This window comes from Spodoptera frugiperda, chromosome 26 (assembly GCF_023101765.2).
Source record: "Spodoptera frugiperda isolate SF20-4 chromosome 26, AGI-APGP_CSIRO_Sfru_2.0, whole genome shotgun sequence".
Lineage (NCBI taxonomy): Eukaryota > Metazoa > Arthropoda > Insecta > Lepidoptera > Noctuidae > Spodoptera > Spodoptera frugiperda.
Window position 1 is genome coordinate 13,286,889 of NC_064237.1, and position 18,839 is coordinate 13,305,727.

At 35.8% G+C, this 18,839-nt stretch overlaps 1 protein-coding gene across 1 annotated transcript; it reads left to right on the plus strand.

The window, feature by feature from the left end:
- Nucleotides 1-5,533: 5,533 nt before the first annotated feature.
- LOC126912497 (ecdysone oxidase-like) lies at nucleotides 5,534-7,840 on the plus strand. The gene is given in 3 exon segments (XM_050704907.1): nucleotides 5,534-5,668; nucleotides 6,036-6,169; nucleotides 6,313-7,840. Coding segments are annotated over 3 exon segments (1,767 nt in total). The 5' UTR covers nucleotides 5,534-5,550; the 3' UTR covers nucleotides 7,828-7,840.
- The last annotated feature ends 10,999 nt before the right edge of the window (nucleotides 7,841-18,839 follow it).

Here is an 18,839-nt window from a genome sequence, read left to right on the forward strand (position 1 = left end):
TGGTATATTTTTAGATGTTCCTAAATGGTTTCTAGAAAGAAAAATGGAGGAATACAATACCTATAAAATAAATGATATGAAATAGAAAGGATTTTGTGATGGGATGACGTTTGATGGGCAGAAATGGAAAAAGATAACGTAATATTATTTACTGAATGACATGCCACTTATACTAAGGTATTTTGGGAAAAATGGTATTCAAATAGAGGTATCTCTTGATGGTAAACGATCAGGTTTCATTGTCAGTCTAAAATTACTGGAGCATCTTTTTGGATATCAAATAATAATATAGAACCATATAGCGACCTAATGGAGATACCTAACGTCCCATATCAGTGACAGTCGAAAGAAAAAAATATTCACTTAACCACTAAAGTTTCTAATGTTCATAAAAAACTTAAAAAAACCGGCCAAGTGCGAGTCGGACTCGCTCATGAAGGGTTCCGTAACAGCAAGTAGATGACATAATATAAAAGTTATAAAATAACTTAACGTTGTATGAACGACAAAGTTATATTTGCGGTTTTTGAAAATGTTTTATTTCTTAAAAACTAATAATGATATCTGGTTCAAACCAATTTTCGTTGTTAGTTTCTATTGAAATCTACAGCATATATTTTTTTTAGTTTTCTCACTCTCTTATTTTAAAAGTTAGAGGGGGGGGGACACTCATTTTTCCACTTTGGAAGTGTCTAACTTTCAAACGGTTGATTTTGACGAAAAATGGTTTTAGGAACCTTAATGTCTTTTTTAAAGACCTATCCGTAGAAACCCATCACAGCTATGTCAGCAGAAAAAAAAATTGTTTTGAATCAGTTCCATGTATGGAGTGCCCCCTTTAATTTTTAAATTTATTAATTTTTATTCAAAATTCGAATAGCGGTTATTGAAATACATCATCCTACAAAGTTTCAACTATATAGGCCCAACAGTTTCGGAAATAAATGGCTGTGACATACGGACGGACGGACGGACAGACAGACATGACGAATCTATAAGGGTTACGTTTTTTGCCATTTGGCTACGGAACCCAAACGCCTTCAATTTTATTCATTGCCTTAATTTTTTTTAAGTCGGGTAATATCCCTAAAACCATCTCAAAAATTTTAAAAATACTATCCTAAAAACCGCATCAAAATTGGTTTATCCAAACGCGATATAATCTAGTACAAATAAACATACATACGTACAGAATAAAATCAGAAGTTCCTTTTTTGTAGTCGGTTAAATAGTTACAGGCTTATCTGGGTTAAAATGCAGATATGAAATAACCTCCTACACATTCCTACGTGTTTTTTTAAACAAACCAGTGCAGTACATTCAAATAAAATTCTTGTAACTCGAAAGCACACGATCACAAAATGTTCCCAGAAAAGTGCCGCGGAAATTTCATTTTTACACCAATAGAGGGCGCTTGGAGCACGTTCGCTTTTCGCAATAAGCTTTTAGTGGAACTAAACGACTCTTAGTGACGGAGAAACGTGAAAATTTTAAAGGAAAACCTAGTTTTGTTGTATTTATTGGTGTTTTGAGACAAAGAACTAAACAATAGACAAAAAATGTACACGCCACGATAGCTGAGTGGTTATGAACGAGATATCAATAAAATTCTCGGGTAACGTTTTTCTATTTTCGAAACTCTTCTTTTTTTAAACTTAACTTCTTTTTTTAATCTTACACACCAGGAATTTCTCCTGTGTCACGGGTGCGTTTACAAACATACAAGTTCACATACACATTACACCCAGACCGACAACAATTTGTGGATTGCACAAAGCATTCCTCTGTGCGGAAATCGAACCCGCGACACGTTGCACAGCAGCCGGTTGCCCAGCCACCGCGCCAACCGTGCAGTCATACTATGTAGGCGATCGTGTTATATATCGTATAACTGGTAAAAAGCGAATGTAAAGTTGAAAACGTGTTATTAACGGTCTAAAGTATATGAAAAAATACTCAATGTTATGTTAATTCTAGACCCTTTTTTGATAAATTCCAGGATCGCGATTCTATAAATATCCACTCTAAGTAAAAGCATCAATCATGAGAGTAACAAATCATTTGTAACAGTCCGAATATAGGGGAAGGGTTCACATCGTGACGTCATCGTTCATTCATTATAAAAGGGTCAGTTCACAATTCCAGCATTTCTCTTGCGAAATTAATCTTTCTTCTTTAGTATCAAATCTGGAATTGTGTGTAATGGGATGTTGTTCTTCCAATATAGCCTTTTGTGTCATGATCAACAGCCCATAGTCCCAGCGATAGTCCACTGCGGGAGTATGAGCATGAGTATGATCGAACAGTAGGCACGGTTGCTGAGCAACTGGCTGCCGCGCAACGTGTAGCGTGATTGATTCCTGCACGGATAAATTCTTTGTGTGATCTACAAATTGTTGTTTCGGGTCTGAGTGTGATAGGTATGTGAACTTGTATGTTTGTAAATGCACCTACGGAATAAGAGAAAAACTAGTGTGTGGCAACGTTTAAAATTACAAAATATTAAAATAATATGAGGGTTTACTATAATCGCCGTGCTTTGCTAGGCAAACGGGTTCTAGATAGCAGTAAAAGAGATTCAGGTTTATCAGAGAGCACTGTTGACCATTCTCCATCAAATATTTTAAGTGAATCCACTTTTACATAGCTCTAACTATCTTTTTTCGGAAAATAGCCAAAGCCAGGAAAATCGGTACCTAATCCGTAAAATTAATCAAAATCAACTTGAACCATAAAAGATCGTCATCCCTCCAACCAAACTACGAATAGTATCCTTCCTTAAAAACAGTAGCACACAGAACTACTCACAAAAAGGGGCCGTAAACAGAAGCCAATCTATTTTATACCTCGTAAACCGGCCTACAATGTTGCTGAGATGTTTTAAGTTAGTATCTACAAATAGAATTACATAAATGTTCATTGTGGGGAAACCTTATAAATGGTTGAATGGGAACTTAGTATACATTTCACTAGACATGAGTAGTTTTATAGGTGTGTTAGCTGTTTTATTCATTACTGACTAATTGCTCCTGCCTCCGTCTGCGTAGAACAGTGACTCTGGATAATTTACTCTCGGTCTCAGTTTGTTTGTATGTTAGTTACTCAACCACGTCAAAACGGCTGAAAGGTTCGGGATGAAATTTGGAATAGGGATAGATTGTGCACAAGAATAACACATAGGCTAATCAGCATACTTTTTATCCTACGGAAACGCGAGCGAAGCCGCGGGCAGAAGCTAGTGCTTTCATACATTGGGAAACCGTGAGCAATACTTTTCTTCATAAAATTTTATAAGGATTTTATACCATACATTATTCAACTGATATATAATTTAATAAATATTAGGTAAATATAGTACTACGTGGGAATATAAGATCAACTGTAGCAACTTTATAGCCGCGCATAACTTTATCCTATTCATATTAAATGTTGTATGTATTACCCAACCACATTGTTTTGGGACTTTTCAAACCAAATGTTCTTTGAAGTGTGTAGATGTTTTGTTTGTGTAGTGGATTTTGTTATATAACGTTGTGAGTCTGTCTACTATTTTATAAACTGACTAGTTACTCTCGCTGCTTAGCTCTTATTAATCGTAATGTGATGTTTTCCCGGGGCTGTGGACTGTCTTACGAGTCACCAGGACACCGGCTCGAAAAACAGAAGCGGGGTAGTTTTTAGTTAGGAAGAGTCTGACAGTCTCTCGCCTCGCCTCCTCGATAAATGGAAGTTGAACCTAAATTTAACCTGGGTAATTCAAGGTCCGAGTGAATAGGTTGCTTATGGGCAGACGTGTTTCATCGAAGGCCGCATCATTGCATACCACCAGACGCGATAGTCGACCAATCAAGTGTATACAAAAAATGTAGTATAAAAAAATGGACTATCCAACACAAAATGATTATTCAATTCCAACAGTTAAAGATTGGCGCGTTCAAAAGCGAACAAACAGACTCTTTAGCTATAAGTATCAGTATAAAAGAGAAACATGGATAGAAGATTATAGTACATTCTTAAACAAAAATACCATTTACATTTAAGAGTATTGTGCTTCATATAAATGTATGTAGTGTCACCATCTTTCCATAAAACATACCTTATCCTCATTTCTCCAGAGGTATGAAAAGATAGCCATAAAACATGTAAACGACTGACACTGCCCTGTTTCGGGAGACTCACAGAACAGTTAGTGGGGTGCCAACGTTCGGGTAAATTGGACATTTTATTTATGTCCTGTTAAAAGTAGAGATTGCTATTACTATTGTGGCTTTATGTCTGACCAAATGTTCTGTTTCTATGATTCTCTTATATGATGTTTAGTGGCATGTAATCTTGTTTCGAATTGGGATACTTCGGTAATTTATAAATGTCGTGGTAGCTCGGAGGTTTAAGGTTTCTCATGCATGACCAATATACGAGTAAATACAAATTTGAGTTTACAATATATCCTGATAATTTATGTTTGTATGGAAGATATGACGATTGATAGGATGTATGGTCCTTGTAGTGATGTGTGTAATGTTGTAGGTGCGATTTGATTCGATAAGTACCAATGTGACTATTTTCAAGTTACATGTACTTTCTAAGATTATTTAGACGCTACTAACTAACAACGACTACTTAGGTAGATACCTAATTTCTTTTTAAGTTAATTAAGTATTCTTAAAGCTATCCGTTTCAATTTTACTACACCTTTTAACTACTTCAGTAAATTAAATGAACTGTGAAAAGTACTATAAAATTTAAAGCCGTCAACTTTTTAACGATCATTTTATCAATGAGGGAAATTAAGTAATAGACAGTGAACTTAACATTGGCACTAAGTTTAAACTTAATCTGTTTTAGTCCGTCTAGGAGCTAAGCAGAATTTAGAAACGAGTTTACAGCTGCAGTACTTGCCACATTAACCGCCACGTCGGGCACTGGTGACCAACGCTTCGCAGATGCCTTCAGCAGTTTCATTTCGACAGTCAATGCTTTAATTAAAGGTATGTGCATTTCTGTACCCCCCTTTTTTTAGTGGTGAAAATCATCCAATGACTTCTCTCGCCAGGGCGAGGCGAGAGGGAATGTCATACTCTTACTGACTAAAAACCACCCCGTTCCTACTCCTGCCTGTCGAGCCGGAGCCCCGGTAAACCCGCTAGGTAGTCCGCAGCTCCGGATTAGGCATCAGCCCTACTGGGCCTGATCTGTGGTGGTCTGATGGCTATTTCAGTACCCTGAAATATCCATTAAAATTAAAATAGAAAATGTTAAAACATATCTTTTCTCATATTAATGTAATCGACCAATTATTAAACCCAACTACAGTGAAAATGTAGACCGTAAAATAATAATATTTATCTCTCGTGTACAATCCCACGAACGTTAATAATTTTCCTAGTAAATTAATAAACTTACGGTTCTTGTTACATTATATTATATCAAGAATTTAGGGTTGATGAAGTTAAAACTGAGCTCAAATTATTTCTGGATTATATTCGTATTACATGGTTTCTGAACCCTAATTAAATAAGTCTTTTATTTCCAGACTGAATTCTAATAAAGATGCCTATCAACGCCTCAAAGTCAGCGAGCACCATCCAAGCTATACAGGGTGCTCTGAGAGTGCTGACAGCGTTGCAACTCACTTCGTACCAGTTTCCAGAACAGAGCTGTGTTTTTGGTAAGTGGAACCAGTTTTATAATAGTCTTGTAGATTATTTTAATCAAATACTTTCCAAGATATATAGATTAAATTGAAATATCGCGTGACGTCACTTGGTACGTTATACTTACGTGGAAATGACATATTTGCTCCCACTCCTAAACTTTGATTAGTTTTATCTAAGTATTTTTTTCTTTAATGAGAAATAATAAAAAAATTATTGTCTAATATTTTTTCATCACTTAACTGACGGACTATATAGATTTTGTAATTTTCGTAGCCTGTCACCATTCCTATTATTCCTATGTGGTGAGAACTAGCTTATTTAAAATTATTTGAATTATAATCTTTAGAAACATATTTTTTTTTAATTTCTTTTTCGAAGATGGTGCATCATACGACTACATAATAGTTGGTGCTGGTACCACTGGGTGTGTGGTTGCCAACCGACTGACTGAAGACAGTAACACAACAGTACTTCTCATTGAGGCTGGAGGGGATCCTCAAGTTGAAGCTGGTGTAAGTATACGATTGAATATGAACCTTGTTTCTATTATGTTTGAGTAGAAATTCGATTGAATCTTGGGTAAATTGTGGAATAAGCATAAAATTCTAAAGGGCGTCAATGATATATGATAAGTAAATATAGTAAACTTTTTCAGCTCCCATTACTACTTCCATACCTGAAACAAAGTGATTCATCATGGAACTATACGACAGAACCTGATGGAGTCTCGTCGCAGTGCCACAAGCAGTACAAAGATGACATGTCCATCGGGAGAGTCCTCGGCGGTTCCAGTTCATCCAGCTACCTCCTATACTCCGTGGGCAATCATTACGATTACGAAAACTGGGCAGAAATAGTCAACGATAGCACTTGGAAGTGGGAGAATGTTCTACCATACTTGAAAAAGTCCCAAAGACTTGAGGAACCCTCCATCATCAACTCCTCCCAAGGACAGTTTTTCGGAACCGAAGGAAACGTGGGCCTTACTCTTTAATTAACAAACAAAAGAGATAAATACTTCAAAGTGTTCGAAGAAATGGGAAACCAAATACAGGTGGCCTTTAGTGGAAATAATTCCTTAGGCTACTCTGATGGCCTGTTCACCATATCTGATGGTATCCGGCAGAGTACTGCTATTTCTTACTTAGTGCCCATCACAAACCGACCAAACTTACACGTTTTAAAGAATACTGTTGTGAAGAAAATTATATTTGACGCTTTCAATAATGCTGTTGGCGTTGAAGCGTACACTTATGACAAAAGATATATTATAGTGAAATCTAGAAAAGAAGTCATTGTATCGGCTGGTATTGTCAATTCTCCAAAGCTTCTAATGCTATCAGGAGTCGGTCCAAGAAGCCATCTGTATAGCCACAAGATCGCTACAATATCTGATCTACCAGTTGGAAAGAACTTGCAGGACCATTTGGCGGTGACTATTTTGTTCAATATAACAAACCTGATATATCCTTATAGACCTTACAATCCTCACAAGTATCCAGCCTCAGTTGTAACAGGCTATGTGTCTTTGAACGAGTCTAGTAACTATCCTGACTACCAGACTATCAATTTTGTGAGTCAACCTTCGTACCTCATGAGCTATTGCACCTTCACTTACAGTCAGACTGACGAGATCTGCAACAGTATGATCGGGACTGGTGTCAACTCAGAGATGATGTTTTCTATAGTAAACAAGCAATTATACAAGTCAAGAGGAGAAATTCTCTTGAAGAGTCGCGACTTTACGGAAGATCCTTATATTTATACCAATTACTATACAGAGGAAGAAGATTTAGATGACTATGCGAGAATAGTAGAAGATTTTATGAAGATTTTGGACACAGAGACGTTTCAGAAAATTGGGGGGACGTTTCAGGATCCTAAACTACCTGAGTGCAGAAATTATACAGTGGGTTCCAGAGACTATTGGAAATGTTATATAAGATGCATGACAACTTCTGAACATCATTATAGCAGTACCTGTGCTATGGGATCTGTGGTAGACTCCAGATTAAGGGTGTATGGTGTGAGAAGACTAAGGGTCGCTGATGTTAGTGTCATGCCATACCCTACCGCAGGAGGTACGTTAGGTGCTGCGATCATGATTGGAGAGAAAGTGTCTGACATGATCAAGGAAGACAATCAAGGCAAGAGGCGGTATTGTTGCTAATATTGTATCATTATTTTTTGTAGTAAAATATAAATAAAGTGTTCTTTTCATTTTTTTCATCATAATTATCATCAATAATCTACTGTTCCACGCTTACCAGGCGGCTTCGTAGTTTTTAAAGTATCAATGGTAGCCAAACTAATCTAAACCCATCTGTAATTACATTTTTGCAAACAAAAGTAAATTTAGATCCCATCTTGGATTAAAGATAAAATCAAATGCAAAATAAAAGCAATTTACGACCCAGATTATTTTGCTAAAGACTCTCAATTTGGAAATAATGAAGAAAACGTTTGCCCAGAACGGGGTTCGTTGACAATAATACTAATCTGTTGAGACTCCGAGCTGTTTGAATACAAAGACAATTCTTTATTTAATGACAAACGATTTGTTTATCGTTTTGACAAATTTTCTAGACAAATGTGAGAGATTATTTGGTATCATTGTTACCTAATGTTTGGAAGCAATCAGGCACTAGGTATTTTGGACCAAATACTATTGTTATTACTAAATACCTACTATTTCTAAGAACACCAAAACAGTAGCATGATCATAGACATATTTCTATGACATCTACAGCTTGTTTAAAGATTCAATTGAGAGGTAGTTTCAAAGGAATTTCCAGATTTAACCATCTTGTATCTTTTATAAGTCCCCATTAAAAAAGTCGCAAGTAATTAAAATATTCTGCTGCAAAGGATCTTAATGTCTTCAGCAAAAAGAAGTTACTCTATATAACACCTATAAAGGTGTTACCTTGTATTTAATGCGTTAAGTTATCTGTAAAGTCAAGTTTTATGCCATTTTTATAGTTATGGATAAAATTAAAAGCAAATCAGTTGAGATTTACTAGCTTTTACTTGCAGCTTTACCCATGCTAATAGGCTGATGTCTTTTTGGGTTCGTTTACGATAATTAAGAGTACTTAATTATCGTAAACGAACGCGTAATAGGTTGAGTAGATAAGGTGAAAATAAGTAAGGAAAATCTTAAATGAAACAAAGTTACTTTATTTTAGAGTATTCACTCAAGGTACACTAATATATAACACACCGCTGTTAAATTTCCACAATTTGTTTTGTGTTTTAATCATTTTACATAGAGTACCTTATCAAAAATAACAAAACATCACATTCACCCAGTAACTTACACTCTGCCACTGTCTTATAGAACAACAAGTAGGTAAAATGAATAGAAAACCATGGATGAAACAACCTACAAACGTTACACACATTTCAAATTCTCCATAGACAGTCGAGATGTGATTGCCATCTCACCACAATGTACAGTGGAGGACAGATCCGTCTGACCATTTTAAAATTTTATTGCTTGAACCCAGTCAAAACATTGAGTGATACCCCATAAATGTCTAATTAAAAAAAGTGATAAAGTCGCAGATTCGTGACGCAACTCGTGTCCCATAGCCAGTGGTGCGTTTGAAGTTTTTTGGCTACCTGAGATGACGACAGTCAAGGTCATCATGGGGCGGGTCTAGAGAGCGAATCTCATCAGGTGCAAGCAAACATTAACTTAGTGGTGGTCAGGCGCATGTGACCACTATTGTACCACTCAAGACAGAACTCAATGAAAGTAGGATTAGGTAAATCTCCTTCTCTGAACACACGGCCCGATGATTTCTTCAACCCATTCTTGGTAATGTTTTAACCTAATTTAAACAGGTTAGCGGATTTGTTTTTGAAGTTTGATACATACAAAGTCTAAAAGTCAAAAATATTGATCAAAGAAATAACATAACCAATAATATAATTATAATTGTACCAAAATCTCTGTTCAAAACAAACAATAACAAACGATAAACACAATAATCTGTATCTGGAAACAGAAATAACTTATTGTCAATGTGTTTTCATTAAGATGTACCTAACGTTTATACAGAACCATTTAAGTTGGCGACAAGTTACCATTGTCGCTGCCAGTATTGTGGTGGGGAAGTGCGTGGCACACCGAGTAATACTTGACGAAGATTCATTTTCAAAATGTATAAGCTTTTTGGAGGTAAAAGGTTCATAGAGGGTTCTAATAAATAACTCAATGATGGCGTGAATCGAGCGTCTATTATTTGATTGAGAGAAATTTATATTCATTGTTTATTTACGTGCCATTGTTTTTGTAATTTAATAACGAGATGGTCACTAGTTCGCAAATATTGTAGCTACCATGGGTTAGGAAGAATTATTGGAATTTGAGATTACCAAAGAGTGAGTAGGTAATTGCATAATTCTAATACCGAATGGAAATGTATCTCCAAAGAAGTATTAAAAACAGTATGAAGATAATTGATTTGATATAAAGTAAACGTAATATTTTTTGGGACAAGCCCACTTTCATTCATCATCCCTAAACCGCTGCAGCTCCTGTAAGTCAGGATCTACAGTAGATACAACCATGAAACACCGGAATACTGAAGTCCAGTGCGTCTCAGGGACATGAATGACTGTCTAGGATCCTCCACCGAAATAAATCAGAATATATAATTAGAGGAGAACAAAAAACCGGCCAAGTGCGAGTCGGACTCGCACATGAAGGGTTCCGTAACAGCAAGTAGGTGACATAATATAAAAGTTATAAAATAACTTGGTTTTACATAGTGGTTGTATGAACGACAATGTTATATTTGCGGTTTTTGAAAATGTTTTATTTCTTAAAAACTAATAATGATATCTGCTTCAAACCAATTTTCGTTGTTAGTTTCTTTTGAAATCTATAGCATATATTTTTTTCAGTTTTCTCACTCTCTTATTTTAAAAGTTAGAGGGGGGGGGACACTCATTTTTCCACTTTGGAAGCGTCTAACTTTCAAACGCATGATTTTGACGAAAAATAGTTTTAGAAACCTTAATGTCTTTTTTAAAGACCTATCCATAGACACCCATCACGGATATGTAAGCTGAAAAAAAATTTTTTTTGCATCAGTTCTATGTATGGAGTGCCCCCTTTAATTTTTTAATTTATTATATTTTATTCAAAATTCTAATAGCGGTTACCGAAATACACCATCTTACTAAGTTTCAACTTTGTTGGCCCAACAGTTTCGGAAATAAATGGCTGTGACATACGGACGGACGGACGCACGGACAGACGGACAGACAGACAGACAGACATGACGAATCTATAAGGGTTCCGTTTTTTGCCATTTAGCTACGGAACCCTAAAAAAGTAAACGTATATCTTCATTAAAGAATGTACAAACCCCAGAACTTAATTTCACACTCCTATCCTGTATCCAAAGTGTAGTTCTATGATTCCTATCACAAAGATATTATGTGTTAATGTTTATTTAGTTAAAACTCGTTCCCTCCACGTGTCTCCAAACCCTAAGCCGCAGTTTTCGCTTGGCAGTTCTAACACAGCTGAGGTGTACTGTATCTCCAATTAATTATGTATTCAACCACTGTTTGTCTGTTTGTGCAAACAATTTATGACAATAGTTGTACGTTCCAACAGTTTTGTTGATTATTCTAAATAATTAATGTGAGTTTACAATATATCCTGGTAATTTTGAGGGATTTGTGTTTGTATGGTGGATATGATGAATGATAGGATGTATGGTGCTTATAGTGGTTGGTGTATTATTGTATAGGTGCGTTCTGGTGATGATTTTGAGTAACATAAGTTAATTTTTCGAAGCTATATAAATACTTTCTCATACACCACTGTAAAAAATTTAAGGAAAACATCGTGAGGAAACCTGGGCTTATAATTATAAGTTTCAAATCCGCATTGGGCAAGCGTGGTGATTAATACTCAAACCTCCTCCGTGTGAGAAGAGACCGAAGAGGCGAGGTATGTGCGTTTTGATAAGTATGGAGCTCTAGTAACTCCATCGATTGTCCGCAGCTTCGAACCGACCCTCAGACCTGCTGGGCCGCATCTGTGATGATCTGATGGCTCTTTGAGGCGACAGACCTCTCTGATAGACTTGAACCTTTTAAATTGAGATATTCAAATAACAACACTAATCAAATAAACATTCGGTACATTATCATGAAACACCAACACATTGAGAGTATTTTCTGTGAATTCCGGCATCAGAATGAATAATACTTTACTTGTATAACAGGCAGTTAGAGGATAAATTAATGGTGTTAAATAATGGACGAGACGCTGTGAAACATTGTACAAGTTGTACAATTATGTACATTCATAAATAAATAGAACTATCCAGTACTTAGCCTTAATGAAAGAAAGTAAAGTGATAAATTCTGAGGACACGGACCGTGAGCAGTTTTATAGGTTGAGGGCTCTTCTCCACCAGAGATGTGCTATGTAGCTATGCTATGAAGATGTAATAGCTATGCTGTGAAACTATGTGACCGTTTCTACTGATACTAAGCTATGTAGCTGTGCGAGGAAGATGCTCGAGTATACGATGTATCGATAGTAGGGAAGCCATCTATAGCACATATTCACAACACACATTCATAGCACGCATCTTTCCATATAAAAACATAGCTTAACTGAGTCCGTTGCTACCAGTGCTAAGCTATGTGTACCAATGAATATGATTGGTGGAAGCCAAACGCATCCATAGCAACGTAACATAGCAAATCTCTGGTGGAAAAGCACCCTGAAACTAGTGGTTTCTCGTACTTATTTTAAGTTATTTTATCAATTCTCCATTCTATCTGCTTTTCTTTACAAGTTTAACTTAAAAGTGCTCCAAGTATTAAAGTTCTTATAAAACTATTTTAATTACCATAAATCACGACTTTTAAGTTATGACGTTTTTTCGCTTGATTACACATGAATGTTTAAAAAGAAGCTAGTTCATTATTAGATTTTTCAGCTTATTTACGTAACTATTTGACAACGAACTTAATAATAATTAATCTAGTGTCTCACGAAAGTTTTACTAATAATCTGAATATGCTAATTACCATGTATAGCAGACTCAATTTAAGTCTTCACGCAGTTATTCTAATAATATTATAAACGCGAAAGTTTGTATATTTGTTTCTTTGTAACTCCATCACGTCAAAACGGCTGAAGGGATCTGGAATAACACATAGGCCAGAAACTAGTTGTTACAATAAACAGCAAAGAACACAAAAGCCTTGAAAGATTAGCAAAACATATTTTATTTTTGAGAGAGCTTGTTTGCAGTTTAATACATTGAACGCCGTGGTGGTCACCAGTGACCGACGTTAAGGGAGGATTTGCCTTCAACAGTTTCCTATTGGCAGTCAAAGACTTAAAGTTCAATGAAAACAAACTTACACACATACATACATACACGTTATAGGTACGTAGCAAAAACTCATTGCCTCGATGTAATGTACACAGTTCGTCTATTTTCAGTTTCCTTAAGGAAGGCTTCCGCAAAGCAGTTTTCAATTAAGTTCCTCGCTAATGTGTGCACATCTTTTATTCATGGGCCGGGACCTACTTCGGCGATGTAAGCAACAACCTCATAATACTTACTTGGTTTAATGTTATTTTTAAGTTGGGTTTAAACGTTACAATGTTGCCTATGGAAATCTGTGGAAATTGTCAGCCTTTTTTTTGAGGGGAGGAAATCATCCAATGACTTTTTCGGACTTGGGTGAAGCGAGAGGGAGTGTCAGACTCTTACTGACTAAAAACCACCCCGTTCCTAATCCTGCTTCGCCTCGGTATATACGCTACATAGTCCGCAACACTGGATCGGGCATCAGCCCTACTGGGCCCCATCTGTGGTGGTCTGATGGCTATTCGAGGCACACGCGGAACGCGTCATTCGCACGGGTCTGGTTCTGGTCGGATGGCGAGCTACCCTTGCTCACCGTCCGCACTCCGAAAATTGCAAGCCTGCCTTTCATAAAAATTGCTTTGGTTTAAGAAAGTAATATAATTTTTTTCAGATTTTCTCTTCCGAAATTAAGTTACACTGTAACTAATAAACTAGTATACATATTCCTTCAAAGAATTACATGCTCCATGCCTGTATAATTATGAAATCTCGATCTAAAGTCATAAGCCATACATTGCAGAATGCAGCGCACACGAGTGGTGTACAATGGACAGTGACCGGCACATTGTGGGTTCTAGATACATATACTCGTATACTGCGTATATATATGTATATTATATAGCAGCATTGAATATCACACGTGTTACTAGTATGCTAATATTATACGGGCTCTGGTTTAGTTAGGACAGTCTCGGTATAATGTAATATGGACATGCAGACTTAGCTAAGGAAAATATCAAGCACGTACTATTGGTTTACAGATAATCATAATATTGTCACGGTGCTTTCCGGACGGTAAGGTTCCTGCTTCTCAAGACGAATAGGTTAGTAGACATGGTATGAAAATAACAATCTAAGTGACTACTTAACACTACTACTTGACGGAGTCGTCAGTTAGATAATTAAAAAGTATTACATAAAGTATTAGACATGTATTTTTTTTTATTTTGTCATATAAAGTTATAATGCTTAGTTAAAACTGAGTAAAGTTTAGGAGTGGGAGGTGGTTACGTCACTTTACCCTTTAAGTTTTCCTTTCTTAGCGTCGCATAGAATAACCTTTAACTATTATACATTAGATGCTTTAGGCATTAAATATTATTAACTAGAATCGTCTGAACAGTATTTTTCACGAAACGAGACCCAAATTTTCTGTATAAAATGAAAAAGTGAAATGAAGGATCGAATTCGCCTCATCGCCCTCACAGAGTATTATTCAATGTACCATGTGGTATAGGGACGGAGGGAACTCGGAGTCACTCTTCGGAGGAAATCATTCAAGTAATTTATGATTGGATTACCTCCGCTACACTCCAGTGACGTTTCCACATTATTTTATTAGGAAAAAGCGGTCAAAATGGAGTGGATTTGGAATGGCTGTAACGTTTGGAGTACGGTATTTTATAGGAAATGGAATAAAAATAAGGTGATATTATGCTTATTATTTCCATAAGATATAAGACGTATTTAGATCTGCTACAGACTATGGCGCGTCGCGTTTCACGCGTGCCTCTAGAGCCATCAGTCCACAACAGATGGGGCCCAGTAAGAACTGATGCCCTATTCAGAGCTGCGGACTACCTAGCGGGTTTACCGGGGCTCCGGCTCGAAAAGTAGGAGTAGGAACGGGTGGTTTTTAGTCAGTAAGAGTTTGACACTCCCTCTCGCCTTGCCCAGAAGTGGTTGGATGATTTTTCCCCATCAAAAAAATCAATTTCAACACATATCGCAGAATAAATTGAAACCCTATGTGGTACATTATTCAATATTAGTTCTAGAACAATTAACTAAAACTCATTATCAGAATGCATTCGCTTCATTACAAACAATTTGTGAGCGAAAAGTTAGTTCGTTTACTCGTCACACGCTGATTAGAACATTCGTATGCATGTGTTTCAATTACGGGAAATTAGACCTTATTGACAGTGCGTTGATAGGCTAATTAAATTGTATTAATTAGTATTTAGTATTATTGTAGCTACATTATGTAATAGTGTTAATGTCCATGTTTGATTATATTAGCTAGTTCAGCTATGTATTGTATATGTTTAGTATGAGTTCGGAGTAGGAATGGGGTGGTTTTTTTTATCAGGGAGAGTGTGACACTCCCGCTCGCCTCATCCAAGGCGGGAGAAGTCATTGGAAGATTTACTCCTAAAACAGGAAAAATACGCTTTGTTCCTTTTTCATAGAATAAAAACGTGAAAATATTATTTTCGTAATTAAACGCTCTTTTTAATGTAGATTATACACTACGTAGAATTTTTTATTTTAAGGGTTCCAAGAACGTCCGCTGTCTATCTGATCATCCATTAATGTTGTAAAAAATAATGCTTCAGTAAATTTGTTATGGTTACTTATTTACTTGTAATTTTCAAAGAAAATATAGTTTTTAGAACAAATAATAACAGATATTTTATGAAACTAACGACCATATCACCTAATTGTCAGCGACGAGCACCGCCCATGCACCCGGCAACACCAGGGGAGTCATAAATGGCTTGATGGCCTTTTAATGTCATGTTCATCATAGCATAACCTCTTTTCGTTGCCATATTTCTTTGAAAAAATTTAAATCAATTACAGAGTCGCCCCTACTACCACTCGAATGTAACTAACTTTAAAGCCCTGATACTGGTTATTTTTAAACCAGAATTCAGAATTCATAGTATTTTCCTTATTTACAGCTACCATATAAAATCTACCATAACACTGAAAGATATCACAGTTTACATCTCCTAAACATATTGATTAAACAACTTCACGAAATGGGGACCCGAAATCCGAACGATCACTCGGGAAGCTAAATTCGGTATAAAATATATGCCCAAGCTATCAATGCTCCGAAACTGGCCATTTCGAGGATGGGCCCGAATACATCTGGAGTATACACAACGACACGTCAAACTAAACAGAACCAGTTTATCATGACCTCGCTTTGTATGCTCTTTCCATACATTTAAAGGTTAGTTTATACTGGTTTGTTAAGCCTGATATGCAGCCCTGGGTTCTATGTTACGACCACATGGGACCCTGGCTTGGAACTACTAGGATTATGAAGGCTATTTGCTCGAGGTCAGTGTTTTGTTAAGTAATCTTCTCCTAATTTTGCCGTAACCTCCTTTTTTCTAGGACATTTTAGGTCTTACATACGTACTCACAGTCATTATTTTACTGGTTACTTAACCTAGTCTTTATCAATTGTTTTTGAATCAAAACCGTTGCTGATGAATAATTACTTTTTTGACTTTTATTGAAGGGTATAATGTGGTAAATTAAAATTTAACTAAGTGATAGCTGTTTTCACCATCCTCTCTTACCCTTAAAAAAACCGATGTGAAAAAATGTTTGCGTTGTGTGTTATCGTGTGAGTTAATTGACTGGAGGCCCAATTAGCCTCCTCTAAAATCTCCCCAATTCCTGAAACAATACTCATATTCCTAACCCTCAATAGGCTGGCAACTGTAACGCCTTTGGGGTTTCGGGTGTTCATGATTGCTTACCATCAGGTGATCCGTTTGCTCGTTTAGCGGCTTATCCCTTAAAATCATTCTTTCATATTATATATTTTTTTCACATTCTAGTATGGCCAGTTATAAATAAGTGCACTTATGCATCTAACATTTCAGGGTTTTTAACAACAGTAATTATATACCAGAAAGCGTTTCATATACTGTTACAAAATATATAGGTTTAAACAAAGTCTATAATTTTATTATCAGTACTGAGTAATTTAAATTAGACAAATTATGATAAGATAAAATTATATATTTCAATTTAGACAAAATTTAAATTGTTTGTAATTTAATTTGTTTAATTTGTACATCTGTTCTAGGAATGTATCGATAATTTCTTCTAGTATATAGTACGTGCGTCAATGATACCAATTTAGATAGAGATATATCGTGTTTTTGAAATAAATAAACCTCTTTCTTGTATCCACAGGGTGTGTTGAATTTTTTTTAAAGAAAGTTGTGATTTTTATTTGTTGAAATGCCTTATTTTTTATTTGATAATATTATACTGTAACTCTTTGTCATGGCTAGCCTACCGTATAGGTGGAATCTGGAACTTTGATTTCAGTGAGCATTTTAGTTTAAGTTTACTGGACACAAAAATATTATATTCCTCTGCGCTCCCTATGGTTGACTGTCAGAGAATGCCGGAAGGCATTATGTCCGCCATTCACTGTCATTTCTGTGAAGAAGTATAAATAAAAAAATAAAATTAAGCAATTGACTCGGCAGTCATATTTGCGAACACTCGTCAAAAAAGGTATATACTAAATATGTCCCCCATTTCATACTTTGGTTCCCTTTATATTATTTCTCGGAATATTCACTTACCAACGAAATGTCTTTTCAATACCGCTCCTATATCTCACACGACTGAGTAGGTGTGAAAGCTGTAGTCATTACAAATTGAGGTTTTTGGAAAACATAACGACTGACTTCTATATTAAACGTATAGACGCACATCAAGCTATACAAACACTTTACATGATTTTCAACTTTAACATTTTGTAATAGAGACCAAAATTCTTTGAAGATATTTGTCAGGAAGGTTAGGTTGATGTGCGTGTGGATTTCGTAATAGAAATATTTATGTCAGTAATATGTTTGTCCATAGATTTGTATAGGTCTCATTGAGTGAGCTCTTTTCAAACGTTTAGTATTTAGTCCAGATTTAGGTTTTGCGAGATAAAAGTCAAAGTCAAAGTCAAAGCATTTATTTCAATTAATCCTAAATTAGGCACTTTTGAAACGTCAAATTGAATTGTCCGTCAGTCTGTCTGTCAGTGAAGCTAGGCGCTCGTTCCAAAGTGTTGCTTCGAATGGAGAAGAACGAGCAAGAAACTCCATCGTTACTCTTTTCAAAAAATGTTTTTTACAATATCTCTGATACATTATTTGATCATTTACCTATTGTATATATATGTAGGAACAATGTAACGACAATACGACGTCAAAACTATGGGACAATAAAACCAATTTGTAAAGAATATAAATTAAAAAAGCGGGTTGTTTCAAACATAGTGCCCACATATGTACACTTACAATTTTGAAATAATGCTTCTATACAAATAAAAAATAATCTTTAATTAAATTTTTCAAATAAAAAAAAATATAACTGCTTGATGCCACAGGATCCCTAGACTACATTGGAACAAATTAATACTTTAATTTAACGTGTAACTAGTGATCGTATTAGAGCACCGTCTAGTGTGAGCGAGTGTCCAGTGGAGCCGGACCAACATGCTGCCACACATTTTTATCTTCAATATAATCTGACAGTTTATAATATGCCTGTTTACACAGTTCACGCTTTATACAAGATTTAAATTTTTTCTCGTTCAGATTCAGTATGGTGGCTGGTAGTTTATTGTAACACTTAACACAAAATCCCATGAAGGATTTCTGTACCTTGGACAGTATGAATTGAGGTATAGCTAACTTATTTTTAGCTCTAGTATTAAAATTGTGTCTGTCGCTCCTTTTTTCAAACAATTGTTGATTTTTTCTCACGTACATAATATTTTCGT